General features: G+C 56.2%; 2 protein-coding genes across 10 annotated transcripts in view; one reads left to right on the top strand and one right to left on the bottom strand.

Moving 5' to 3' along the window:
* Positions 1-7,838, top strand: part of USP7 (ubiquitin specific peptidase 7) — a 63,627-nt gene extending 55,789 nt beyond the window's left edge. The window contains exons 21-31 of the mRNA XM_044233882.1: positions 232-332; positions 1,249-1,402; positions 2,039-2,106; positions 2,577-2,685; positions 2,773-2,850; positions 3,581-3,681; positions 4,676-4,775; positions 5,647-5,766; positions 5,929-6,000; positions 6,139-6,229; positions 6,504-7,838. Coding sequence (XP_044089817.1) covers positions 232-332; positions 1,249-1,402; positions 2,039-2,106; positions 2,577-2,685; positions 2,773-2,850; positions 3,581-3,681; positions 4,676-4,775; positions 5,647-5,766; positions 5,929-6,000; positions 6,139-6,229; positions 6,504-6,610 — 1,101 coding nt within the window. The 3' untranslated portion in view covers positions 6,611-7,838. The remainder of the gene's footprint in view (positions 1-231; positions 333-1,248; positions 1,403-2,038; positions 2,107-2,576; positions 2,686-2,772; positions 2,851-3,580; positions 3,682-4,675; positions 4,776-5,646; positions 5,767-5,928; positions 6,001-6,138; positions 6,230-6,503) is intronic.
* A 5,002-nt stretch (positions 7,839-12,840) lies between these two features.
* On the bottom strand, positions 12,841-27,767 carry LITAFD (LITAF domain containing). 9 transcript variants are annotated; one of them, XM_044232715.1, is made up of 9 exons: positions 27,529-27,767; positions 27,223-27,323; positions 25,010-25,130; positions 22,525-22,632; positions 19,703-19,810; positions 16,100-17,222; positions 14,368-14,502; positions 13,183-13,327; positions 12,841-12,979 (listed from the first exon to the last, which is right to left on the bottom strand). In XM_044232715.1, exons 6-9 carry the CDS (start codon positions 16,494-16,496, stop codon positions 12,871-12,873), a joined length of 786 nt encoding a protein of 261 aa, XP_044088650.1. In that variant the 5' UTR covers positions 16,497-17,222; positions 19,703-19,810; positions 22,525-22,632; positions 25,010-25,130; positions 27,223-27,323; positions 27,529-27,767; the 3' UTR covers positions 12,841-12,870. The 9 variants fall into 9 exon arrangements, 8 of the variants coding, with proteins under 8 accessions (XP_044088650.1, XP_044088657.1, XP_044088654.1 ...); XM_044232722.1 differs by having other exon boundaries at positions 13,183-13,324; XM_044232719.1 differs by having other exon boundaries at positions 22,525-22,628.
* Positions 27,768-27,890: the final 123 nt, after the last annotated feature.

Here is a 27,890-nt window from a genome sequence, read left to right as displayed (position 1 = left end):
GGCTGGTGTCGAGTTGAGGGTCACAGTTGTAGAAGTCTAGATATTTTTTTTTTCCTCACTCGGGCTCAGGGATCATTATGTCCTGCGGATGGTAACGTTCCCGTTAGCATTTTCACTTACTAGAAATGTAGGGCAGGGAGAACGGAATTCTCCGGGAGAGCACCTGCGGCGTCGGGCCGTGTGGAACACGGACAGACGGTCATCGGGAACCTTTCTTCTCTTTCACTGTAGGAAGTTAAACCGAATTTAACAGAGAGAATTCAGGACTACGACGTGTCTCTTGATAAAGCCCTTGATGAACTAATGGACGGTGACATTATAGTCTTCCAGAAGTAAGTACTTTTTGAAGGACTTAATCACTTTGTTCTCATAGTTTTCCCATAAGCCCCAGAAGTAGGAAACAAAACTGTGTTAAGACCCTGAGTTAGTCAGATTTTGTTTGAAGTAGCTGAGAATGTGGACAGAGGCCGGCCTCTCTCTCGGTTTGAGAATCGTGGGCAGGGAACCTTCTCTTCATAGAATGAACAGTTTCCTAAGAATCAGTGACAAGCATGGCAGCTCCGAGCGGGGCAGCAGCCTGGCCAGCAGCACGGTGTTTTTCCTGCCCCTCCGCGTGAGGGTCCCCGGCACGCACCTGCAGAGGGGACTCGTTGACGTCCCTGTGCCCGTGACACCAGCAGGTCTGTGGTCTTAGATGCTTTGTCTGCAGGCAGCCTCGCTGCGGCTCCTGGAGAAGCCATCTGGCTGTGGCAGTGTCGAACACGGGTCATGGGGATCACAAGAGCACGGGGCTTGGCGGACGTAGGTTTGGAGGGCCAGGAAGTAAATATTTTAGGCTTTGGGACTACTCGGCCCTGCTGCCTTAGCAGGAAAGTGGTTGCCTGCCGGCTCCGGGCCAGAGCAGCCTCTGCTGTGAGGCACGTCCTGCCGAGTCCCTCCCTGTGTATAAAACAGGAGGACACGGTTCTGTGTTCGCGTCGAGATCAGGAGCAGCAGGTGGGTTTGCACGGCGCGTGGGAGGCTCAGAGCACACCCTCCGAGTGTGGTGGCCCTTCCTTACTGTCCTGGCTGACAGAGCAGCTGGGACAGACTCCAGACTCCTAGCAGCCACGGGGTTAGTCGGAACTTCTGTCCATACCTGTGTCACTGTGGTTGGAGAGGTGGTGCCTTTTTATTTCTTTCTAAAAAAACCATTATGCCTGGCCTGGATTTTGATTCAGTCTGCATTCTGTTTCTTTCTCCCCCCAGGGATGATCCTGAAAACGATAACAGTGAATTACCCACTGCAAAAGAATATTTCCGAGACCTCTACCACCGTGTTGATGTCATTTTCTGTGATAAAACAATCCCTAATGATCCTGGATTCGTGGTTACATTATCAAACCGAATGAATTATTTTCAGGTATTTGATAAAGGCTCTTTCCCCTTCCGATTCCACATCCGAGAGTCCTTTTTTAAAAGGGAGGGTTGCTGAGGGAGCTGACGGGCTCGGTTCCGGAGGAAGGGCGATGGCCCCGTGGTCTTAGTGGTTCTTGACGGGACTGGTGCTCGCTCTGCCCCCTGACTCCCGTCCCATCCACCGTGGCACGATACGGTTTTTTGAGATGGCAGTTTCTAGAGCAGCTTTGTCTCTGTTACAGCTTGCCATCGGCAAGTAAACCTGTGGACCTCACCATTAAAAGTGAGAGACCGTTGGGGCGCCCGGGTGGCTCGGTCGGTTAGGTGTCTGTTTTTTGATCTCACTCAGCTCAGGTCTTAATCTCAGGGTTGTGGTTTCAGGCTAAAGGGATATTTTTTCCTTTAAAAAATACTTTTTTAACAGCTAATCTCACCGATGCGCTGCTGGGGATACACCGGGGAGTGGTTTATTTTCAGCAGGTGGTGGATTTTTAGGCCATGAAAATTCAGGCTGTTTATTTCACAGTTTTTTTATTGAGAACATTAGGTAAATAGTTAGTCGTAAAGCTTATAAGCTAATTCAGTTCACTCCCCAACACAAGCCGCCTTTTCTGACTTCGGGTCCCTTCCTTCCTCCCAGGTTGCCAAGACAGTGGCCCAGAGGCTCAACACCGACCCCATGTTGCTCCAGTTTTTCAAGTCTCAAGGGTAAGGCGGGCCCCATCGCCACCCATCAGGGTCTGTACTGCCTGCTCTCCAGAGTTGATCCGGACATCGTGGAACTAATCCCACGAGTCGGGGGGCTGCGGCACCTGACATGCCCCTACTTAGTTTCCGATAGAGAGTGGTCACCTCACACATCCTGACCGCACTGCTTCGTGACGTCCGAGGCACGGGCGGCCTCACCCAGAGCCCGACGGACTTTTTAGATACATGACCCCCTGCGTCTCCCGCACGTCCCGCCAGGTGCACCCCAGCTAGGCTCGCTTGCACCGTGTCCCCATTGCCGAGAGCACAGGTGGGGCCACGGGGGGCTGAGGCTCTGGAAACAGGAGTGTGTAGGGAAGCCTTGTGCCAGGCCCACATTTTGGCTCTGGTGTGAGGGCAGTGGTTTGTTTTATGCTCACAGATATTTTAGGTAAACAAGTCATTTGTTTTTATGCTTTTTTCTTGTGCAGTTATAGGGACGGCCCGGGTAACCCTCTTAGACATAATTATGAAGGGACTTTAAGAGATCTCCTACAGTTCTTCAAGCCTAGACAACCCAAGAAGCTTTACTATCAGCAGGTATGAGTCCGAATTCACGTAACCGTGGGTGGTCAGGACAGGCTTGGGTGGTCAGGACAGATCTGACGGTCTCTCTTTTCTCAACAGCTTAAGATGAAAATCACAGACTTTGAAAACAGACGAAGTTTTAAGTGTATTTGGTTAAATAGCCAGTTTAGGGAAGAGGTACGTGCTTTTTAATGATAAGAATTTTTATTTATTTTTATTTTCATTGGTGTGTGTTCAGTGTTTGTCTGTCTAGCCCTTGAAAACTAAAACAACGAAAGAAGGTGTTAGTGGCCCTCTGTCCCCCTCCTGCCACCACCACTGCTTCTCCTCTGCCCGGCCCCCTGGGCAACAGCAGGGGGCCTGAGAGTGGGGTGGGGGGTGGGGGTGGGGGGGTGGAGGATGCGGATACCCGCTGTTAACCGAGGGCGCGCCCTGCCCCCACGAGGTGGTGGCTCTAGGAGGTCCGTCCCTGCTCGGACCCAGGTGTTTCACCTTCGTAGCTCGGCCAGTTTCGAACGACCATGCATGCCATGTGCCATAAACATGCTCCCCTGGGTGGATCTGATAGGCTGACATCCTCCAGTCCAACTCCGGTCATTGTCGAGGCCGACACTCTCTCTCGATGTCCCTTTGCTCAGAGAGCAGACTAGGAGATGGTCTGCTGTGCAGGGAGTTTCCTGAGAAGCTGTCCTGTGAATGGCAACCTATTGGCATCAACGGGGCATTTCTTAAACTCCCCTGGGGTGGGGCTGGGGGGAAGAGTGCACGGATGGGGTGTTCAGGGTGGGGGTGTCCTGATATCGTGGGGACAACTGAACATCTCGTGCAGTGTTTCCCCTCTTCCAGCAACGTGGGTGTGTGTGAGCAGAGACCCCCTTATGTTTTCTTTCATCTTGCCCTTTCCTAGGAAATAACACTATATCCCGATAAGCATGGGTGTGTCCGGGACCTGCTGGAAGAATGTAAAAAGGCCGTTGAGCTCGGGGAGAAGGCGTCAGGGAAACTTAGGCAAGTATTTCCTGAAGTCGAAGGCGTCCCTGGGGAGGTGCTGGCCCCAGGCCCCGCGGCCGTGTTACTGGACCCGCGCAACGGGGCAAACCGGCTCTCGGCCTGGCTTCTATGGCAGTGTATAAATATTTCATAGTTGAGCCATATTTTCTTCCTTCCTTCCCTGTCTCCTGATCGTTACTAAGCTGTAGTAAAGACGAGATTCGGGTAGAAAAGTCAAGGCCTGGGGTGTTGGGGTGGCCCAGTCAGTAAAGCGTCTGCCTTCAGCTCGGGTCCTGGGAGCGAGCCCCGTGTCGGGCTCCCTGCTTCTCCCTCTCCCTCTGCCTGCCGCCTTGCCTTCTTGTGCTTTCTATCTCTCTGTCAGATAAATAAGTAAAACCTTAAAAAAAAAAAGTCAACACAGTGGAGAGAGGATTAAAGTGAGTATCAGCCGAAACTGGGCAGAGCTGCACTCCGTTGTGTTTGAGAAAACCAGGCGCTTCTGACCCATGCAGCTGATTCTCCGCCTGGAGACAGAAGCCCGGACTCGGCGGGCAGGGCTCGTGTCAGAGTCGGGCCGCTCGTCCTGGTGCCCTGCCGTCTGCTCCCAGGACAAAACAGGCCTTGGGGCTGTTCGGTTCCTGGAACGTTTGCTCCGTGATATTAAGAAAAGAATGAGATCTTTATCCTCTAATGAGTGCAGGAGCAAAACACAAGTCCTGCCAGTCGGGAACCATCGTGGGCACAGGGCACGCGGTTCCCGGACGCTCGGCTTCAGCTCCATCCCTCCGCCCGCATGGGGCCGCATTGCCTCGGACGCGGGGGCCGCCGACTGGGGTTGTCCGGGGTTGTGCGTGTGCTCCCCGATGATGCCCACTTTGCACCTTTCAGCTCTCTGAAGAGGAAAATAAGCAGCTGTCGATAGCTATTTGATAAAGAATTTCTTAGGACGCTACTCATCAGTCCTTTTTCTCACACAAATTGATGTAGTCCACTCCCCCCTTGTTCTGTGCAGGCTGCTAGAGATCGTAAGCTACAAGATTATCGGTGTGCACCAAGAAGACGAGCTGTTAGAGTGCTTATCCCCGGCGACGAGTAGAACGTTTCGAATCGAGGTAACCGGCCCTCCCTGTGGGGGCCCTGGCCGGAGCGACGGCCACCCGCCTCCCTCCTCCGACGGAACTGACTTGCGGGCGCGGCCCCAGTGCCATGCGTGGTACCAGTAGAGGCTGTTCCTTGCAGCTGCTTTGCTCTTCCACATTTCGAGAAGTTAATGTTTCATTGTGACGGAATTTACGTAATGTAGAAAATGTAGAATTCTTCCTCTGGAAGCGCTTCAGGCGTGTGCAGCTGAGCGGCCCTCCCTGCCGTGTGTCACAGCGCATGTCGGTCCCCTTCCCCTACAGCTCCCCGCCTGCCCTCCCCTACTCCTGGCACCATGTCTCTGACTGCCAGCGGTCCCCGTATATGTAGGGTCGCAGACCGCTTGTGCTCAGGAGTGAACTTGGAATATGGGCCACAGGCACATCTGGCCAGAAGCTGGGGCTCCGTGTTGACGGAGGAGTGGCTGGGATGTCCAGTGACATCATTTGGTCTCCCCAGACCCAGAGTTTCCTTAAAAAAATGCAGATGCCGGTCACCTGGGTGGCTCAGTGGGTTAAGCCTCTGCCTTCAGCTCAGGTCATGATCCCAGGGTCCTGGGATCGAGCCCCGCATCGGGCTCTCTGCTCAGTGGGGAACCTGCTTCCCCCCAGCCCCCTCCAGCGGCCTCTCTGCCTACTTGTTAGATAAATAAATAAAATCTTAAAAAAAAAAAAAAAATGCAGATGCCTTCCACCTCTGAGGTCTCATCCTAACAAGACCCAGACGAGGTGTTGGGCCAAGATAAGCCTCAGATGTGTTGTCGGAGCAGCGAGTCAGAAGCGAACGCGGCCTTGGTGTGCGTGGACCGCGTTGCTCAGCTGCGTTTCTGCTCTGGGTCCGCAGGAAATCCCGCTGGACCAGGTGGACATAGACACGGAGAACGAGATGCTTGTCACCGTGGCGCACTTCCACAAGGAGGTGTTCGGGACATTCGGGGTTCCGTTTCTGCTGAGGATACACCAGGTGAGGGCCGGGCTGCGAGGTCGAGGACCCACCGCCCCCGGTGCTGTGGGCTTCGTGCTGCCGAGCGGGGGCCCCTGCCCGCTGGGCTGATGCGGAGCTCCGCTGGCGTCCACGCGGGCCGCACGCAGGTGAGTGTGCACACGTGTCCTTCACCGTCCGCAGGGCGAGCACTTCAGAGAAGTCATGAAGCGGATTCAGAGTCTGCTGGACATCCAGGAAAAGGAGTTCGAGAAGGTACGCGCCTTGGGCATTTGGGAGCGATGTACGGGCCGCGCTCAGAAATCTTGGCTCTGGAAGCAGCTGAGACTTGGGCTAGCAGTGAGCGTTTGCTTGCGGCCGGAGTTCACGGAGGAGGGCCCTTCTGTCTTTCAGTTTAAATTTGCCATTGTGATGATGGGCCGACACCAGTACATCAACGAGGATGAGTATGAAGTGAACTTGAAAGACTTTGAGCCTCAGCCTGGTAAGCACCCTTTCACGGGCCGAACAGCGGGCGGCCCACCGCGGGTTCCGGTGGCGTCTGTGCATGTGAAGCCGGGAGGAGCGGTGCGTGGCCACGGTCACGTTGTCGTGGCTCCCTGGCAGGGCGCACTGGGAAGCCACTGGCACGGTCCGTGAGGGTGGGTGGGGCTCAGCTCCGAGTCCCAGCTTCCCCGGGAGCCGCCCTGAGTGCCGCTGGCCCTGCCGCTCCTGGGCCTGCTCTCCGTCTGTCTCAGCCGTGTCTCTCTCTCCACCAGGTAACATGTCTCACCCTCGGCCTTGGCTAGGGCTCGACCACTTCAACAAAGCCCCAAAGAGGAGTCGCTACACTTACCTGGAAAAGGCCATTAAAATCCATAACTGACTTCCTTACCCAGTGTGTGCAAGGCGAGGGGCCGTGCGTGGGTGTGTGCCCCTTTTTAACAGCCTAGAACTTTGGTCCACGTGCACTCTGTCCGAAGTCTTCAGCAAGAGGGTTTGCTGCTGATGTTAATTTTATTTTGTTGAGGCTGTTCAGTTTGGCTTCTCTGTATCTATTGACTGCCCTTTTTGAGCAAAATGAAGGTGTTTTTATAAAGCTTGGATGCCAATGAGAGTTATTTTACGGTGACCACAGTGCAAGGCGACCGCCAGCATAACGGGGGTGGGGGGAAGGGGTGAGGGCCGCGAGGCTCTGGAGAAAGGCCTCTGGTGTGTTCCCAGCGGGCGGAGGCCGCCCGGCTGCCTTCCTGGGGTCGAGGTCACCGGCCCCGCCGCTGGGCTCGCGTGGAGGCTCATCTGCCGTGTTTCCCTCCGTTCTACTTGCCATGACCTTCTGTGCATCTGTAAAGGCAAAACAGAGAAACTCACAACCTAATAAATAGTGCTCTTTCCTTCACTGCGTGTCCTGTCCCCCTTCCTCGGTCCTCCTCCCGCTGCCTGGGTCTCCGTAAACGTGTCTCAGCTGCCGGCCACCACCATTCCGCAGCCGCGCACACCGTGGAGGCGCCGGATACGGATGCGGGCCTGGCGGGTGGTCCCGGGTCTTTCTGTTCCCTTGGAAACACCGGTCAGATGGAGGTGTGCTCTGCGGCCCCTCGGCAGGCCTGGCGAGCTCACCGTCCCATGCAAGCAGTGAAGCGGGTGTCCGTAGAAGTTCCTCGAAGCGGAACAGACGGAACAAGACAAGGAGGGTCTTTTAGCAAAGAGGGCATGCTCGCTCGTGGTCGGTAAGCTGTCGACTTTGTAAAAAAGTTAAAAGAAAAAAAAAAGAGAGAGAGAAATGAAATTGTATATTTAATGAATGAACATGTACAATTCGCCACTGGGAGGAGGTGACTTTGTTGGGTGCATTCAAGTGACTTTCACTGATGTTGATACTCATTGTGTGTAGTTTTATTTCAGTCCCAGGCTTGTTTTCCTTTTATTTTGGAGCTAATGCCGGCTGCGTGTCTAGTTTTGAGTGCAGTAAAATAGAATCAGCAGATCACACTCATTTTTCATCCTTTTCCAGGAGTTTTGTTTCTGTAGCAGCAATGTACACCAACTCTTCCTGTATATTGCCTTTTTGCTGGAAAATGTTGTATGTTGAATAAAATTTTCTATAAAACCTACAATCTGCTGAGTGGCGTGGAGGTTGAGGGAGGTCTCTGTTGCCCCTGCTGGTCGTGTTGCTGACGGATGGTCCCGGTTTCCTGGGGGTTTTGGATTTTGCCGTCCATTTGAGGCGAAAGTGGACCGTTTAAGCTCAAGTAAGAGGAGATTTTCCAGGAGGAACCCGGGCACACAGGAGGCGGCTGGAAATAGTACTGGAACGGTGGGAAGTGATGCCCCAACCCATCCGCGCAGGTACCTGGGCTCTGCGCTGGTCTCAGATTCAAAATGACTTTGGTTTCCAGGTTTCCACGGCCTCGTGTGTGCCTTTGCTCCCCAGGAGCAGTCTCCTGAGGCGCGCGGGTGGCACGTTGCAGGGGCGTTCTGTGCGCACCCCGAACCCTCCTGCCGTAGGAGGGGTGTGGCCAGGCCAGCGAGGCCTTTGTCTGTGTTTGACTTTGGGCATCATTACGTGGTCGATCTTCTGTTTTCGCTTTGGCCGTGGCTCGGTTGTGGTCGGGGAGCTGGCAAGTGTGGTCCCCAAAGCTGTTAAGTGACTGTTCTTACCAAGAGCTGGCAGTGTGCACGTGTTCTGCGTTTGCTTGTCCGTTCCCTCCCAGCTGGGGGCTTGAGCTTCCGGGTTGATAAAACATTCCTTGGGGCACGGGGTGGAACTGCCTTCAGCTCATTCTAAACCCTGAGGACGTTCCTGCCTGTTGACGACCATCCGACTCCCCAGGCAGATGCGTTCTTTGGGAACGTGATGGCACATGAGTGTGACCTGCACATGGGCGCCGTGGGCAGAGAGACGCGGCCTTGCTTTACCAGTGAGGAGATGCCCGTCTTGCCTTTGCCTTCCCTTAGGGTTCCCTGCAGGGAGGAAGCGCCGTCCCACAGGGGCTGTGGGGGCGTCTTTGGACCACGTTGCTGGCCTTGCTCGGAGCGCCAAGGCCGCGGTCTCGGGACCCCCGCTTCCAGTGGGGTGGGGGCGGGTGTTACCGCGGTGGTGGCCGGCGGGGTCTGCGTGCGGGCCGATGGCAGGTGCGGCTCTGGCGCTGAACGAGGCCGCAGGATGAGGCACCCTTAGCGCGTTCTGGGCCGGACGCGGGACAGCGGACTCTCAGGACTGTGTCTTCCCAGGCATGCCTCGGCCAAGGCTCTCCCGCCGCGCGTCCCTGTTGGCTTTGAGGCGCGCGGAGGTGCGTGCGTGGTGTCGGGGACGGACGCCTGTGCGGAAGGCGCCCTGCGGCGCGGACGTTGGCGCTGGGGGCCCGAGCGGAGCTCCCCGGTGTCTCGGCTGGGCTCAGCGTTGCTGCCCGAGTCTGGGAGCGGCCACCCCGTCCTGTGAAGCCTGGGTTCCAGCAGAACTCGATAAAACTGGGCGAGGGTGCTCAGAGCCCCCCGACCCTGCCGTGGAGGGGCTGGGAGCCGAGGTTCTGTGTGGTGGCTGGAGCGGTCGGTCAGTGGTCGGCCTGTGCGGGAGCGGCTGTCCGAGATCGCCCTTGGCGCCAGGCCTGGCCCCTGACGGACACCACGGGGCCGTGTCCGACGTCGTATGAGAGCCTCGTGCCCCCGCGGAGTCCAGTCAGGGGCCGCAGTCTCTCCCTGCATCTTGCTGTGTCTGCGGCGCCCGGGGCCTCAGCCGCAGCCCGTGGGCCTGCTGAGCCCTGGACGTGCCGCCCAAGGGGCTGAAGGTGGGTTTTTAATTTAACTTCAATTGTTGCAAGTCGTTAATGAGCTCTACTGTGTTGGAAAAGCCATTCACTTTTTTTTATTTTCTTTTTTAAGATTTTATTTATTTGACAGAATACAACAGGGGGAGAAGGAGAAGCAGGGATCCCCGATGGGCTCCATCCCAGGAGTCTGGGGTCATGACCTGAGCCCAAAGCAGATGCTTAGCTGAGCCACCCAGGCGCCGCTGGAAAAGGCTGTTTTAGCCCAATTTTCCCCATGTTATGGGTTGTTCCAGCAGTTAGTTCACTTGGAGCCTCTACTTAAAACCTAAAACAGGGGCGCCTGGGTGGCTCAGTGCGTTAAGCCTCCACCTTCAGCTCAGGTCATGATCCCAGTGTACTTGGATCGAGCTCCGCATCGGGCTCTCTGCTCAGCCGGGAGCCTGTTTCCCCCCACCCTCTCTGCTTACTTGTGATCTCTGTCAAGTAAATAAATAAAATCTTAAAAGAAAAAACAAAACCTAAAACCTAGTGGGTTTGCCTGACCTTTTCGTGAGTGCAGAGCCGCCTTGGGCTCTCACTGGATGGGAGCAGAGTAAGACGGGGCCTCCGAGCTCCTTTGCCTAGCCAGCGGGGGACGGGAGCCCGTGCGGACTTGCTCTTTCCCACCTTTCCCTTTGCGGAAGGCTCTGACGCCAGGCCCACGGGGGCTTCTCGAGGGGTCAGAGCAGAACTGTAGGCCGGGTCCCTGCAGGTCTACCCACCGATGCAGGGATCCAGGAGTGGGCATGCGTGTGCACACCACCGTCTGCCCGGAGCTGGTAAAGGCTCGAAGGTGTGATAAAATGGGGCGCCTGGGGGTTTCAGTTGGTTCAGCTTCTTATGCCTTTGGTTCAGGTCATGGTCGCAGGGTCCTGGGATTGAGTCCTGCGTTGGGCTCCCTGCTCAGCAGTCTCTGCTTCTCCCTCTGCCTCCTGCTGCTCCCTGTGCTTGTGCGATCGCTTGCGCGTTCTCTCTCATAAATCATTCTCTAAGAGGAAAATGTGTTATGATGTTGGGAGAGAAAAGTACACTCGGAGCCCCCACGGCACTTACCTGTTCCCTTCCTCACCGGTGAAGCGGCCCTTCAGGCTCCTTTTCGCAGAGTCAGCCTCGCAGTGGGCGGGCGGCAAAGATGGGTCTAGGGCCGCGTCTAGCTGCTGCCCGGGGTGCTTGCTTTCAACCCCTCACCTCTGCTTGGGCCCTCACCTCCTCACCTCCTCACCTCCTCACCTCTGCCCACACAGACTGGCTCGGCCTGGGTGCTCACAGCTACCGGCGGTGGCCCAGCTTCCGCGAGCGCTCCCGGAAGTGGTGGGCCCCCTGCTGACGGAGGCTCCCTCGCTCCCTAGCCTGCCTGCCTGCCTGCCCCGGCCAGCACACACCCTCCAGCCTGCCCCTGCAGGTGGGGGTGGGGCCCGGTCCCATCTTGGGGTGTTGGCCGCGCTCCGGGGAGAGTGGCTAAGAGAACGGTCGGCTGTCCTTCCGGCAGTCATCGCTGTGAAGCACGCCGTGCTGCCCAGTGACCGGGTGGTGCTGCCTGGCTGCGCTCCCGCCTGCCACGTGCAGGGCTGACCCCTCAGCCTCCCGCTTCCTGGGTGCTCCCAGCCGGCCGTCTGGAGGGGAAGGAGCAGGGCCATTCCCATGTAGCGCTGAGGAGGGCTTGCAGCATCCCAAGGCCAGGTGGGTCTCTCAGCCCCTGGCCCTTGTGGCCACCCTGCCCCAGTGGCCCTCAGGGAAAGTGGCGCCTTGGGAGGAGGAGGTCGCCATCTCCCAGCTTGATCCTGTAGTGAGATTTCGGGACGGGACCACTGAGGCCCCTTGGGGTGGGAGCCCTTGTCAAGGCAGGGAGCAGGCCCTGGGATCATGGGACAGTGGGGAGTGCCGGGGCCAAGCCCCACGGACAGCGGTTTACTTGGGGGAGGGGTCTGTGCAGCTGGACCTACGCTGGCATTTAAAAGAAGTCAACGTCTGGATTTTCGTTGTGAATCTCCTGATTTTTAAGTCTACGAATGATATTTTCTTACACCGCATAGTCGAAGTCAGAAAGGCCCAGGGAGCAATTGATGGGCTCCTGGCTGGGTGCCGGCCAGAGCTGCGCAGGACCTCGGGCCCACAGCCTCAGAAGAAGGGTTCGGTGACGGCAGAGCCAGGCCAGTGATGGAGGCCCCCGAACCCCGGCGCCCGAGGCATCGTGAACCGTGCCGCACGCATGGTGAACCTGTCCTAGGACGGACCGCTCCCGACCACAGACCCCCCTGGGAGTCCAAGCCGGCAAGCTGCTCCGGACCTGAACACCGCCCTCGGGGTAAGGTCTGCAGGTGCATCCGGCCTTGGCGCCACCGCAGTGCTGGGCACGCCTCTGACTCCCCACACGGCCTGGGCGACTCCACATGGATGTGGAGCTCCCGCAAGACCCAAAACAGGCCCAGTCCAGTGAAGACGGCTCCCGCGTGCTGCTGGCTGCTTCATCGCCTTCAGATGTGGAGCCCAGGTGGGTGACCCCGTGTTGTCTCCCTGGGTTCTCCCGGTGCCCCCACCCTGTCTTGATGAGAGACGGGTCCCTAGGTACTGTGTGCCCACTGTGTGTCACACGCTCTGGGGCTCTGCAGCCCCTGGTTACTGGAGTGGAGGCCCCCTTGCCTGGGTCTCCGCAGCTGAAGGCTGGGGGAGGGAGCATCACAGCAAATAGCTTTTTTGTTTTTGTTTTTTTAAATTTAACTCCTAAGAGGGACACTCAGTTCATTTTCTCTCCTGCCCTCTAATTCACTCACTTCCCTTCCCCTTCTATAGGAAATCTGTTTTCCTTGAAAAGGTGGGTAACATTCCTCTTATTTTGCAAAATCAAATCCCCCTCGTGGGGGCCCCTGGCTGGCTCAGTCCGGCGACCGGGCTCTAGGGCTGTGAGCTCAAGCTCCACATCAGCTACAGAGATCGACTAAAAATAAGATCTTTAAAAGCAAAAGCCCTCCGTTTGTCGTGCCCCAGATTGCCCTCTGGGCTCTCCCCAGCCCCACCCTGGCCCCTGCAGACCCCGTGTCACCAGAGGGAATCCTGCACCTGTCCGAAGCATACACGCACACCCCAAGCCGAGGTGCAGAGACGTTCTCGGAGATGCTGAAGCTTGAGCTGACGGGAGGGGCTGGCAAAGGAGGAGTCACGTGCACGGCAGTTTCTAAGGGGTCAGATCGGTACTGGGGAGCCTGGGGGGGGGTGACCTCACTCCCCGTGGCTACCTGAGCACCAGCTGAGCTCTCCGTGCGAGCCCCTCGGGGCAGGAGGGATCCCAGCAGGACACACACACACGAAGGGCACTCTGTGGACATTTATTTTGTGCGGTTCACAGGCGGTGGTAGCGGAAGAGCTCCTGTCGGCACACGGGGCACGTGTGCTTCACGTCCATCAAGCTGTCCACACAGAAGGGAAGGAAGCAGCAGCCCAGGAAGCATCTGCAGCGTCAGCAGCAGCGGGGTGTGGGCGTGGGTCCCCCCTCAGGGAGGGGGCAGCCCTGCGGTTCTCCCCGGGGGTCCCCTCTGGCCTTGCTCCTGCCCCATCACCCCCAGGGTTGCTGGGGACCCTGCCCATCCATGCCCCGTGGCTGCCCCCCCGAACCCTACACGACCGATGCCCTGCGGAGGCGGGGGGCACTCACCCAAAGATGAAGAGGCCGGTACACAGCATCCAGGTGAGGACCCCTGGGACCGGGCTGGTCACTGTGATGATGTAGTTCCCGCAGTACTGACACATGGACCTTATGGGGGTGGCAGTCCCCATCCTAGGCAAGCTGGTGAACACTGCTGGGGACGGGGGGGAGGGCAGCTCAGATCCTGGTGGCCGCCTCGCCCTCCCTAGTGTCCACTGCTGGCTGGGCCCTCCTGCGGGTTTTCCGTGCTCCCCTGAGCGCCCCAGGCCCCCTGTATGGGCTCTGGCTTTGTCTCTCAGCCCCATGTCCCACCACCCACCGTCACCAGCCTTCGGGACCCAGGGGCCTGCCTCCGTCGGGGCACCTAGGGAATCTGGGAGCATTTCTGGGTTTAAACCCTGCCCCTACAAGTCACCAAGCCCCCGCCCCTACCCCGACAGCACGCTGCACCATCCCCTTTCTGGGGTGTCCGTGACAGCTGGAGTGGCTCTGGAATCCCTGTCCTAGGTAGAAAGCTCCAACCCCTTGGTGAAGTGCGGCGGGAAGACAAAACCGAGAACCTGTTGGCATTCTCGTGTCCTCATGCATTTGCACAGTGGGGCAAAAAAATGTGTCTGCTATTTAAACGCCACGGCCATTTCTACAGTCTTGGGTGTGTGGACAAAGGGCTCTGGTGGTGGCCGAGTTCGTTAAGGGAATAGTCCCGGTGAGCTTCAGTGTTCTGGCCACGGACTCAGGGTCTGGGCTGGACAGCCGTCCGCAGCTTGTGGCCTCTGGGGCCGGAGGGGAGGGGGAGCGGGGACCTGGAGCTCCAGAGTCTTGGCACCGGGCTGCAGCCTCCCCGGCAGGGCAGGGAGCTACGAGAAGAACCGTGGGGCTGGCATGCGCGTCCCTAGTGGGCTCTGGCCCCGAGGGGGTCTTTTCCATCCTGTCCTGCAGCGCTCTACCCTTGGAGACCTCTGCAGGTCGCACTCGTGAACCTGGGGGGGGGGGCTGCCTGCTCCGATTGGTGGGGGAGCTCTCACCCAGATTTCACTCCCAGAGCCCTTCCCAAGTGCCCACCGTGGACCAGCCCCCTCCACCCCCCAATCTCCCATCGGAGAGGAGGTGCTGGCGGGGCAGAGTCTCGGCAAGTGGTCAGGGTGGTCTGAGTCAGCCCAGGAACGTGAGGGGGGACGGGACAAAGGCACTCACCTGGCTGAATCCCCTGGGGGCCTTGCATGTACATCGGGGGAAGAACATGAGTTGCTGGAGGCGGAGGGGGAGGAGGGGAAGGAGGCGGTGGCCGAGGCGGCGGTGGCCGAGGCGGCGGCGGCCTAGGCGGCGGCTCTTTGGAGAGAGGAAGGAAACACACCCTCAGCTCCCAGGGCTTGCTGCAGGCCGGGTGCCAAGATGACCACGTGGCCAGCCTGAGGATGTCACCCACTTTACAGGAGGGCAAGCTGAGGCCTGGAGGAATGACCTGTGGCGTATGGCACAGATGGAGCAGCCAGGGTTTGAACCCAGACATTCCTGGCTCCAAGTGTGTCCTCAGGTCCTAGGATGTAAGAGCTTCCTGGAGGCACGGCAAGAAGCTGAGGATATAGAGAGCACCGGGCCCATAGTCTGCCTGCGGGTCATGATCCCAGGGTCCATCGAGCCCCAAGTTGGGCTCCCTGCTCAGCAGAGAGCCTGCTTCCTCTCCCTGCTGCTCTGTCAAATAAATTAATAAAATAGAATCTTTAAAAAAATTTTTTTTTGAGCAATTGTTCTGTGCCCAACTCAGCTGACCCTTTTCACGTACCTCACACTCCACTGACTTGCTGGCACGCCCGTGAGGGGCCAGGTGGTATCACTGCAGTTTTGCAGGTAGGGAGACCGGGCTCAGAGAGGTTAAGTAACTTGCCTGAGGTCCCCCCGCAGGTATGAAAGTTGAGCACACCCATCTCCAGGGCCCATGCCTCTGGTCACGACAGCTCCGGGGGGGGGGGCAGTGTTTCACCTCCTGCCTCTAGGACCCTACGCCTGCCCACACTGCTCCCAGCCTCGTTCTCTCCTGCCCCACAAGGGGCCTTGCACCCCATGTGGCTGCAAACCTGGCCCCCAGCTCCCAGCCGGTGGCTGGTTCCCAAGGCAGGGGCAAGGCTGTCTGGACACGGAATTCTGGGATCCCGAAACCCAGAGTGTGGCCAGGGAGGGGAAAGACGGGAACCCCATCATCATGACCGTGTGGTCGACAGGGTTGGGGAGGGGGTCCACGTGTGTCTATGGGGAAGCACACGGACCCGTCACACGGAGACCTGTCTCTCCCAGGTGAGGGGCCTCGCGGCTTGAAGGGGGCAGCCGGGATCCCCCCCACAGTGGCTGCAGCCGGAGCACAGGAAGCCCCTCCTCACTTCTGCCACACAGACTCAACTCCTGGGGACAGCCCCATCTGCTGGGTTTTGTACCCATTTTATAGATGAGGAGAGCAAAGGCCAGGGAGGAAGTAACCGGTCACCTGGCCTCACCGGGAGTGAGCAGCTGCCAGCCCTGCACGAACTAATCCTGTCCCCATTTTCCAGATAGAAAATGGATCCAAAGAGATTGAGGGACCTGGCCAAGATCTCATCAGCAGGGCAGGACCCCTGAACCGGCCATCCCTGCCAATCTGGGCTGTCTGGCAAAGGGGGTGGGCAGGGGACATCAGGGGCAGGTCGTACCTGATATGTGGGAGCTATTTTTCTTCTTCCTTGATGACTTTTTAACACTTTTAAGAGAGGACATGGGATGATGGAGACCCCGCTTTGTCCCACGTTGGGTCACACGGTCCCCAGGTTGGTGAGGGAAAGCAGGCGGCCAGGATTCAGCCCCCAGCTGAGCGAGGGGACCCAGAGCTTCCTCTCCTGCTTCCTGTGGGCCCCAAAGCCAGCCTGCCACCCGGAGCCGGGGTGGGGGAGACTCTCACCTTGGGGAGTGTTCCATCTTGGCGCTCCAGGCGTTCTGGGTTCCAGCAAAGGTATCTGGGCAGCATCGGGTTCCAGGTTCTGAGCGGCTGAGCGCTTGTCTCCAGTCCCCATGATGCCTGGTTGTCCTCGGACCAAGAGTGTGAGCCCCCCCCCGGCACCTCCTGCCAGGCCTGGCTCGGGCGGAACAGCCATTGTGATGTGCGCCCTCACAGTGGCCGAGGGCTGGGCTCTGGCTCCTCTCTGCGGGAGGGCGGGGCGGCTGGGGGGGGGGTCCTTTCGAGGCAGCCCTTCTCCCCAGGCCCATGGCCCTCCTTGGAGACCCAGCCGAATCCAGCCCCAAGTTCCCACAGTGCAGGGGTTCAGGGGCAGGGGCCACCAATCTAGAGACTTAAACATAGAATCCAACGAGCACTAGTGATTCTGCTTTGAGGAGGTCATCCTGCTGGGTGCCTCGAGCCAGCAGTGTGGACGTTCGCGTCCTGTGACCGAGAAACGTACGGAGGCCTATGGACACAACTACATACACGCGTGCACACAGCACACGTGTGCGCACACGTGCACGCACAAACGCGGGGTCTCCACACAAGCCCCACCACCTCCCTCGCCTGCGGGGCTGTGTGAGTTTGGGCCAGACGCTAACTCTTCCCCAACCCCCCATCCCCTGGCTTCCTCAGCTGTAAAATGGGGATAGTGGATGCTGCCGTGCAGGACGGTGAGGAGATCAGAGGAAACACGCCGGGCACGGAGAATGAAGCCAGGCTGGTGTTCTTGCTGCAAAATGATCGTTGGCCGGAGGAGCCCAGAAGACACACTCCCGACGGCAGGAGGCAGCCTGTGTGTCCAGGGGTCACGGCCAGTGAGAACAAGGCCAGGATTTGTGCCGACAAAGGCACGAAGGGAGGGCTGTGTGCTCGGGCTCTAAACTCTGTCACAAAATGACGGGGACCAAACGTTACGGTGGTCTCGGGGGGAGATGGGTCTTCCCGTAGGACCCAGGAACACTCTTCCTAGAAGTACATCCCAAAGACCAGTGGAAGTATCAAGTGACATTGGCACAGGGCTAGTGGGGACAGCAGAAAAGACTCAAAATAACCCAAATGTCCATGCACAGCTACTCTGAAACTACCCAAAATACAGGAAGGAGGGGAGGGAGGGAGGGAGGGAAGGAAAGAGAAAAGAGAATACATTTCATAAATGACTATGGGGTAGTCTCTCCAGGACACATCGCTAAAAAACCAAGACATTATATACAACTCGAACTACGTAGGAATAATGACATATACAGTGCGTGTGCACGTAAAGAAATGGGGAGGGGTATACAGATTTCCAGGATGATCCTCACCACCTGTTACACAGGAACTCAATAAATATCTACTGGTTAAGTAAACACAGACAAACAAAATGCCCAAGACAAAACAAAAGAATGAGTTTTAAAAGCTAAAGGCTGATGCTGAGGGAGCCGGGGGGTGGGGAAGCAGGTTCTCTCCACGCCTTGCTTTGCAGGTTTGACTTTGGAACCCCAACTTTCCTTTTACTAATTTACAAGGAAGCACGGACAAAAGAAAAAAGTAACAGCGAACAACGGATGGCAACGGAAAACAAACAGACGCGGCTGTATATCATGATTTCTTCCATGGGACACAAAGCACAAGCCATAAAAAGAAAAACTTGAAAGACGACTTCATCAAAGCACCTGCTCTTCAAAAGACACCGTGGGGGAAGGAAGAAAGCATAGCCGCAGGCAGGAAGTAGTAGCAGTACAGGTATCCAGTATATAAAAGAACTCCAACTGAGCAATTTTAAAAATTCAGTGTAAAAGTGGACAGAAGACCCAAACGGGCACCCGGGTGGCTCAGTCAACCAGTTAAGCATCTGCCTTCAGCTCAGGTTGTGATCCCAGAGTCCTGGGATCTAGCCCAGCGTTGGGCTCCCTGGTTGGTGGGGAATCTGCTTCTCCCTCTGACCCTCTCCCTGCTACTGCTCTCTACCTCTCAAATAAAGAAATAAAATGTAAAAAAGAAAAATTTTTAAAAGACCGAAGCAGACACTTCACAAAAGAGAATACAGGTGTGGCACAGCAGACACAGGAGAAGGCATCTGGCATCACTAGCCGCCCGGGAAATGTGAAAACTGCAGGGACCCCCGGTTAAATTTTTAAAAACGGACAATCCTAATTGTCGACAACGGGTAACCTCGTATGCTGCTGGTGTGAGTGTAAAATGACGCCTCACTTTGGAAGGCTGCAATTTCTTACAAAGGTAAACACAGGCCCACCTGTGACCAGCAATTCTGCTCCCAAGATTTCCGCCCGGGAGAGAGAAAGACACATGACCAGAGAAAGACCCACACGAGAAGATTCACAGTAGCTGTCTGTCTTCCTCATCGCCAGAATTCAGAAGCCCAGATGTGTGGGAGCAGATGAGTGGCTACGATACCAGGGAATGCTGCTCAACAGAAGAAGGAATTACAGGGGCGCCTGGGTGGCTCAGTGGGTTAAAGCCTCTGCCTTCGGCTTGGATCATGATCTTAGGGTCCTGGGATCGAGTTCCACATCGGGCTCTCTGCTCGGCGGGGAGCCTGCCCCCCACCCCGGACTCTCTCTGCATACCTGTGATCTCTGTCAAATATATAAATAAAATCTTTAGAAGAAAAAAAAAAGAAAGGAATTACAATCTACTTGGCAAGATGCATATGTGTCAATGATTTTGAGCGGGGCGCCCGGGTGGCTCAGTGGGTTAGGCCACTGCTTTCAGCTCAGGTCGTGATCCCGGAGTCCTAGGATTGAGTCCTGGGATTGATTGAAGCTCCCAGCTCTGTGGGGAGTCTGCTTCTCCCTCTGACCTTCTCCCCTCTCATGTTCTCTCTTTCTCAAAAGAGTAAATAAAATCTTAAAAAAAAAAAAAGATTTTTAACAAAACAAAACAAAAACAAAGAAACCAAAACAACAACAACAATAAAACCTGACCTCAAATAGTACATTAACTGGTGATTCTATTTGTCTGGGGTTCTAACACAGACCAGGCTAAGCTCCAGGGAGGGAACTCAAAAGAGAGGCTGCTTCTGGGCTGGAGAGTGGAAGGTTGACTGCAAAGGGCACAAGAGAACTTGAAAAAATGATGGAAAGATGACTACATAACTGTAGTCATCTATCCAAACTCCTGGAGCTCACACCCCTGGATTAGTAAAAAGGTAAAAAGGCACCCCAAATTCTTATCATTTGTCACCCGTGGGAATACACATAGTCTGCACGTTTCTTGCAAGCCTAACCCCAAATCTATCCTATGACCTGGATATACTATGCCTAGGTGTTTCCTCAGGAGAAGGGAGACTTGTCCCTAAGAAGAGAGTCCTAGCAGTTTTATTTAAAATAGCCTCAAACTGGGCACCTGAGTGGCTCGGTCAGTTCAGTGTCCAACTCAGCTCAAGTCATGATCCCACGGTCATGAGATCAAGCCCCGTATCGGGCCTTAAGATTCTCTCTCTCCTTCTCCCTTTGCCTCTTCCACCTCCCCCTCTCTAAAAAAACCTGGGAACCACTCTGGTGCTCACAAACAAGAGAACAGATAAACTGTGGGATATTCACAGGCTGGACGACTACTCACCAGGGGGAAGGCATCCTTCACGCCACCACATAAACGAACTGCAAACACGTCTGTGAAAGCAGCCTTCCGCAGGCGTGCGTACGGTCTGGCCCCATTTCGACGGACGTCCTGGTAAGACACGCGTCACCGAAGCAATCAGAACAGTGCTTGCCAACCCGGGTGTGGACTCAGTAACAGAAAGGGCTTGAGGGAACTCTGGGCTGGTAGAGACGTCCCATGTCTTGGCAGGGGTTGGCACTACACAGGGGCACGCACTCGTCAAAGCTCGCGGAGTGGTACGCTGAGATCTGTATCCTTCCTGACAAACGTTTTCAAAAGCTACAGACGGACATGAATTTTAGTAAATGACCTGTGGGAGCTGACGTGTTGAGGGGCCAAGTGTACGGCCATCTGCAGCTCGCTTTTAAAGTCACGGGAAGGTAAGAGGGGTAGATGGATTCTTGGATACTTCCGTGAAAACGTGAACCCTGCAAAACGGTGACAACTGCAGAATCAAGGTGGTGGGTCCAGGGGTGTTCACCATCATTTCCACTTTTCTGCATGCTTGCACTTTTTTTTTTTTACAGTAAAATTGGAAGAGGGCAAAAAGTAATTAAAGGGAAAAAACTCTCTAAAAGAGGAAAACAAAAACACAACTTGTATGTCGATTTGATGGCAAGACTATACAGAGCAGACGGACTTAAATGAGGCAGCACAGCGCTGTAGTATTTATGGGCAAAATTACACTTGATCACAGGATCACTCTCCGAGATCTCTGTCCACCCCACAAAGGGGCAGCAGCGATCTGCTCCTCTATGGCCAAGGCTGATGGAATCTGGTGGAAGCGTGACCCAGGTTCGGTCAACCCGATCTCCCTGTGCAGGACTCTGGAACTGGGGCGGAAGTAGACCACTGGGTTTCTGCTGTTTGCATGAACTATGGGCTTTCAAACCTAGTGGCTGTGGGGAGCTTTCATTCCTAGAAAGAACGGTGCAGGTCTCCCTTTCACAAAAGGAATGCAGCTACACAACTGGCATTGGGAGGGAGAATGGGGACCGTCGCTACAATCTACCGTATGGAGGAATAGAGAGTAGTAAGTGCTCAGTGAGCCTCTGCTTTGTATGTGTATCACACGTGCAGGCAGCAATGCAACTGTTCCCGGGAGGCCACAGCGCCACCTGCTGGCCACGGTTATTCCAGAGGCTAGGTCCCACAGCGCCACCTGCTGGCCACGGTTATTCAAGAGGTTGGCTCCCACAGCACCATCTGATGCCCAGCTATTCCAGAGGGCGGCCCCCACAGCGCCATCTGCTGGCCACCGTTATTCCAGAGGTTGGGTTGCTCCAGCAGGGAACCAGGGGAGAGACTGGGTACTGCACTCTCAGGCTGCACATCTTCCTCTTCAATGAGGTCAGCTTCTTCCAAAGTATCAGCTGCTCGCAGGGTGCCAGCTGTGACGTGTGGTAAGCGCAAAGGTGCCATCTTCAAAGGGGCGGGGGGAGTCCGGGTACACAGGTGGGGGTGCATGGCCTAACAGGTGCCCCATACATCATGAGCACAAGAGATTTGTGCTACTACAACTCTTTCTCAGCTGACCGGAAAAAAGCATCCTGAAGAAGCGCTTCCGGAACTCCCACAAAGGTCATCGCCAGCACCACCTCTCTGGTGGGGACCTGACTCCCGCCCCACCTCCTCAGCTGTCCCTCTGATCGCTCTCTCTCGCTCTCTTACTAGTAACTGTGACGCCCACATCCCCAAGTCTTGCATCCTCTGGTCCGGCATTCCTGCCCACAGGCCCAGTCCCCTTCGCTCCCATGATGACAGCTCATCGTCACCTCTTCTGGTCCGTGGCAGGGTGGGGGGCATGTCCTCTGGAGCCTGTGCACACCCCTGTACGTACTGGTGTGTTGCTGCATCCCCCAGCACGCAGCATGCAGAAGGTGCTCGATTAATGTAGTTTGACTACAAACGGCTGAGTGAAGGAAGGAGCAAACGAGCCGCTGCTGCTCTCATCCAGCCCACCTCATTTGCTTAAAATCCGTTGGATATCCTACCCCAGGAAACAGGGTCTTTGTATAGGGTTGAGGCCATGCAAGATGGGGGGCAGGGCTGGGGACAGTCTCCTTCCTGAGGGATTTTGGGGACGGCGGAACCCCTCACACAAGGCTGAGATCCAGGCTGTGCCTCTGCACCGGGGCCCTCTGAGAGCGAGTGAATGAGGGAGCCGACAGGCTGGGCTCTCAGCATCCTCCCCGTGGCGCGGCGACTGCCACCAGGGGGCAGCATCAGGCTGCACAAGTCAGCCTGGCCTCCTCCCTCTGGGTTCTGTGGGGACAGACGTCCCCAACCTGTCCCTTCCCCCTGCTCCCGTCACCCTCCCTTCAGGACTTGTCCAGTGCCATCCAAGGCTGCCCTGGGGCTGAAGACTCCTGTCTTATCCTGAATCCCTCAGGCCAGGTTGGAAGGAGAGAGGGCGTGAGGCCAGCGGAAGGCCACGCAGCCAGGCTGTGGTGGAGCTGGTTTAGACCCCAGCCCCTGGCACCCAGACAGAGGGCCTCGTCACAAGGGAGCCAGGATGCCTGGCTGGGCTTCCTGGGGCCTCTTTGTAAGCATCAACTCTCTACCAGACTCAGGGCTCCTGGAGGACTGGTTTTTGCTGGTTCATTTTTTACCTCTGCACCCCCAAAATAAGGCCAAGCACAGAGAAAGCATGTAAAGTGTGGGCTCTGTCACTCGCGGCTGTGTGTGACCCCGGGAAAGGCATCTTCACCTCTCCGCACAATGGGTCTGATAATAATCCTTGCTGCCAAGAGCATTAGGAAGATTTCATGAGACAGTTTTACCTTGTTGTCTGATCCCTTCTGCATGCTTCTGTTCTGTTCTATTCCATCCTGCCCCTGGGCATTTGCACTTGCTGTTCCTGCTCCAAACGCTCTTCCAGTGAGCTCTGTCTGCAACAAACAGGTTCACAGATTTGGTTACTTGATCGGTATCTGTGCTCCTACAACGTCAGCTCTGTGAGAGCAGAGACCTCCTTGATTTTGTTCACATCTGTCTCTTCAGTACCTACCACAGTGCCCTGGACACAGCAGATGCTCAGTCAAGCTTTGCTGCCATGAATAATAGATGAAAGATATCTAAGTGAAGAATCTAGCTCTGTGCCTGGCACGTAGAAAGCTCGCAACGCGTTAGCAATTAGTAACATTAATAAGCAAGACGATAACAAGCAGAGCCACAGAAGCCAGGGCAGGAGGCAGGCCATCCTGGCAATGAGCCTAGAGTGTTGGCAGCTGAGGGTCCTGGGAAGCCCCCTGGTCCTCTCCTGCTGTGTGACCCTGGGCACCTCACTCACCCTCTCTGGGCTATGCTACCTTCTTGAGCAATAAGGTTCTGCAGCTGGGGGCCTGCTTAAATAAAAAAAGGCAGTGCAACTCCCCCACCCTGCTTCCTGCTCATCCTCTGCTCCCAGAAGAGCCCAGCTTGTGCAAGGAGGTGACAGGAGGAGAAAGGAATCCAGAGGAATGAGTGTAACTATCATTCTGGGGCAGGTGTGGGGTGGGGCTTTCCCCGGAGCCCTCCCTACTGTCTGCTTTGTCTGCGGGGGTGCCAGGAGCTCTGGGCAGGAACTTGCTGGGTCAAACTGGGCCATCCCCTAACCTCTGTGAGCTGAATTTCCAGCTCTGCCAACCACCCAGTCTGCTTTCTCTTCCGCCCAGCTTGGGGCATGCTGGGGGCTGGAGGAACGTGAGGACGTGTGCACTGCTGTAGTTGCCTTGCACCAAGCCCCCTGCCTACTGGGCCCAGGGAAGGAAAGCAGGGTTTCTCCTGCACTGGGTCCTCATGGGGGCCCTCTCATTGAACAACAGGTACCTCGATGTGAGGGTGACAGGCTTACTGCTTTCCTGGGTGGCTGTCGTCCATCCCCTGCCCTAAGAACTCTGGGACAGAGCCCCCAGGCCTGCCTGGAGGAGGAGAGGGGGATCTTCTAGACAGAGAAGGCTCTTGGGGTCTGGGGAATGGCCCCAGGAGCTGTAGGGTGGGGGCGTGGTTATGTGCGTTTCCATCTGCATGTGAGTGTGGGAGATTGCTATTGCTAGAGACACGGGTCTTGGGGGAGCGGGGCTCCTCTGCATGGTGTTTGTGTGCAGAGGTTTGCACGTGGAGGTATTTTTGTGTGTGTGTGTGTGTGTGTGTGTTCCTGCATCTGGGGTGGGCTGTGTTAACATAGGTGGGCTCCTGTTTTTCCTCCTTCAGCCAGCAGGCATGGTCAGCTGACTTGGACCTCGTCCTGAGCAGTTTCCAGCCTTGAGGGCTGCCTGGAGGGGGTCAGCCCAGGTGCAACAGGGCTGAGGGCAGGACCCCTCCACTGCCCCCCAACTCTTTCTCAACTGTACACTCTCCTGCTGCCATTTTATGGAAAGGAAAATCGAGTCATCTGTCAGGCCCCTCATCCTGACAGACTTCACTGCATCCAGTGACCCTGCTGTGGACCCTATTTCTTCAGTGGGTACTTACTGGGTACCTACTATGTGTCAGGCAAACAAAACTAGGGGAGGCAGATAAGGCACCTGCCCTGGGGAGCTCACACTTTAGGGGGCACCACATATGGTTCCAGGTGGGGCAGAGAGTCCCCTCTTTTGAGGTGTAATGCCCAGAAAGAGGCAGCCTTGGAAGATACTGGGGAAGAGTTTCCAACTGAGGGAAGAGCACGTGCAAAGGCCCTGAGGTCCTGGTGGGGTTGCAGTGGTGTGAGCAGAAAGACGTGAGGTTGGGCAGGGAATGCTGAGACCTGATAAGATGGCTTGGGGCTGCTGCACAGAGGGGCAGGGGCTGGAGGCAGACCAGGAACAGGGAAGTGACTGTCCAGAAAGTAGTGGCCCAAAAGAGACAAGGAGCACTAGGCAGGGAGAAGCAAGTGTTCCCAGAGCCCAAGCTCCCATCCCTGCTCCAAGCCCAGGGAGACCCCCCTGAGACATCGGGTGGGGTGACATATCCTGGGTTGGGGGAGGGAATTTCATCTTAAACAGACTGCAGAATGAGAACCTTGGGGTGTCACATGGCGACATTCAGATCTCAGCCTGTCCTAGTTAGTGCTGTTTGGCCTTGGGTAAGCTGCACTGCTGACCTGAGCCTCATTTCCCCATTCGTAGAATGGGATGACAATTCTTCTGGGTTGCGGTAAGGCTTTAAGAAGTTCAAGTGACACACATTACGGCGCGTGGCGTGGCTGACACATTGTAGGGAGCAGAACTACTGTCATTACTAGGGTGACACTTAGATTCAAGCCAGAAGTGTTTAAAAAAGCAAATAAAAACAAATACTGCTTACAGTGTATCCAGCTGTGTTCTAAGCATCCATGGGTTCTCTCCCTTCTGCAACACGACTTTCAAGAGGTGCAGTTGTCCCCATTTTACAGATGAGAAATGGAGGTTCCCAGAGAGGGGACCTGCTGAAGAGACACGCAGTCCTTGAGGACACCAGACCTGCAGTATCAACCCCAGGGACAACCCCCCGGTCTTATTCCACCTCACAGATCTACCCCTCCAGCTTGCTCAGGCTCCTTACTGGAATTTTCTTATGTCAAGTCCGTCTGAAATGCTGCAGCAGATGAGTCTGGCTTTCATTTAGGGACTAGGGAGTCATGGAGGGTTTTGAGAAGGGGAGGGACATGGTGACAAAAATTCTCTCCCTGGCCAGACTTTACTTCGGTCGGCCTGAGCCCTCGGCTCTACTAAGCCTGAACTTGAGCTTCTGACCCTGTCCTTGTAGAGTCCAGTTTTGGCAAGAATCCTGTCAAGCTGGTTTAGCCAGAATTCCCTACCCTCAGGATCTGTCCAAATTCTTCATCCCCTGCCACCTCCCAGGGGATGCCTGATTGCCTTGGCCTGTCTTCCGCAAGAATCCTGCTAGGTCAGCTCAGCCAGAATCCCCCCTTCCCTCCGATACTTCCTTCTAGCAATTTCCCACTCGCTGACCGTGCTCTTTGGCCCTAAATCTCCACTTTTCCTTGCCATATTTGGAGCTGAACTCCCTCTCCCTCCCACAGAGCAAAGCCCCATAGCAGTGGCCCCTACACCTTCAAGACAGTCCTGAATAAAGTCTTATTGTCTTAACAAGTGTCGTAAGCATTTTTTCTTTAGCAATGGTTGGATTTATGCTTTTGAAAGCTCACTCTGGCTGCTACACAGAAAACAAGGATGGGTACCGATACCGGTTGGCGGGCGGGTGGGGGGGCAAGTCATGGGAAGAGGCTGCTCTTCCTGGTGAGATGGAAGAGGCCCCAGTCCTGGCGGGAAAGGACCAGGGGTGGGAGGGTAAGGGGCAGGTAGGTAGGGGACTCTCCACTTCATCCTTGCTCTTAGACCTTCCCTTCCTTGGCTGTCAGCCCCTTTAAGACCCACTCTGGCTCTGGCCACTGTACCTCAGTACCTCACACTCCCTCTCCTCCAGTCCTAGCCCCACCACTCTCCTGCCTCAGGACCTTTGCATTTACTCTAACCTCTCTCAGGAGTGCCCTTTCCTTTATCTGCTTAATTACTGATCTTTCAGAAGATCTCAGGTCAACTAGCACTTTCCAGAGAATCCTTTCCTGGCTTTCCCATCCTGCGTAACTCTCCCTGCTGTGGGCACAGCAGGATCTTATACCACTGTGATTACTGATTTAAGATCTGCCTCCCCTCTGTAAGGTCTGGGGTGGGGACAGAACCCACCTGAGTTTTGTTTAGTCCCAGGCTTGGAATAGAGCCCAGGTGCAGTAAATATTTCTCAGGTGGCTGAATAGATAATTGGTCCTTACTGGGCAGAAAAGTTAGGCCAGCTCTCATCTGTGGCTGGCGCAAGTTGGGCCATTAGGCTAGTGCCATGGGATGGGGCCACAATGGTGGGCTGATGTCTTGGGTCGCGGGAGGCTCAAGCCATGACAATTTGGGAGAGAGGACTCTTCCTGGGACCTGTCTTGTCTGACAGCGCCCAGGGCAGGGCCCTCACGGAACCACGAAGTCTTATCCAAGGCACCAGCTGGCACCCTCCTTATCCACCGGCCTGCTGTCTCAACCGGAGGTGACTCCTCCTGGGCGGGTACTGGGTGGGCACTTTTTAACTTCTGGACGCTCAGCACCCCAAACAGAGCCTGGCATGGGCGGCACACCCTGTGAATGACTGTAACCCAGAAATGCACCAAACTTGGGCGTGAAATTCTCAGCGACTGTGGTTAGTTGAGCAGGAACAGCAAGGCTGTTCCCGCCTGCTGTTAACAAAACACTGCAGACCGGGTGGCCCAAGCAGCAAACACGGACATCTCACAGGTCCGGAGCCTGGGAAGTCCAAGATCAGGGTGCCAGCAATTTGCTTGCCGGTGGAAGACCGTCCTCCTGGCTTGTGGACAGCTGTCTTCCTGCTGTGTCCTCAGTGGTCTCTTTGTAGGCAATCAGAGGAGGAAAGGACGGCGAGACAGGGAGAGACGGAGACGCAGGCAGAGCTGGGGGCTCCCGCAGGGCCCAGAGTCCCAGGATAGCTCCAAATTCCTCCCCCCTTTCACCAACCTGAGCCTGGGTCCAGCACTGGGCTTGCTTTTAGGGGTTCCTCTTGCTGCGACCAGGTGGGGGCAGGGAGGTATCGCTTCTCTGGGCCTCAGCGTCCTCTCCTGTAACACAAGTCTTGTCATTCACTTGCACAGACGCGGGACTCCAGGACTCAACAAGAGGGTGCAAATTAAGAAAAAAAAAAGAACAAACCAACAACCTTCCCTCTTTTCTTTTCTTTCTTTCTTTCTTTCTTTTTTTTTTTTTTTGCTTTCTTCCCCTCCCCCTCTTTAATTTCCTTCAGTTCTTGGCTTGTCTCCCTTCTACCTCTCTCTTCTCGCCGTTCCCGGAGCTCTTTCTCTCCGTCAAGATGGAGGCGCCCGGGGCCTTCCGGATTCGGGAGCGAAGGTCAGCTTCGGGCCGGACCCGCAGCGGGTGGTTAATGGAGGGACCCGCACAGGCCCTCCACTCTTCAGGGGACTTCTCCGACCCGCCGTGCTGCGCGGGCGGGCATCCCCCTGGCTGCCCCGCGAGGCGAGGGGGCCGCGCTGCCCGGCCCGCCCGGCGTCCCGCGCCCTCCCGGGTCCCGCGCGCACACCCAAAACTCCCGCCGGCGCAGCCGCGAGCGCCGCGCTTCCTGGCCGTCCGGCGCTCTGGCCCGCCGCCCCATTGGCTGGGGGCTCGTGGGG

Source organism: Neovison vison, chromosome 14 (genome assembly GCF_020171115.1).
Source record: "Neovison vison isolate M4711 chromosome 14, ASM_NN_V1, whole genome shotgun sequence".
NCBI classification, from domain to species: domain Eukaryota; kingdom Metazoa; phylum Chordata; class Mammalia; order Carnivora; family Mustelidae; genus Neogale; species Neogale vison.
The sequence above is the reverse complement of the archived record's forward strand: the minus strand, read 5'-3'. Positions and strand labels throughout refer to the sequence as shown.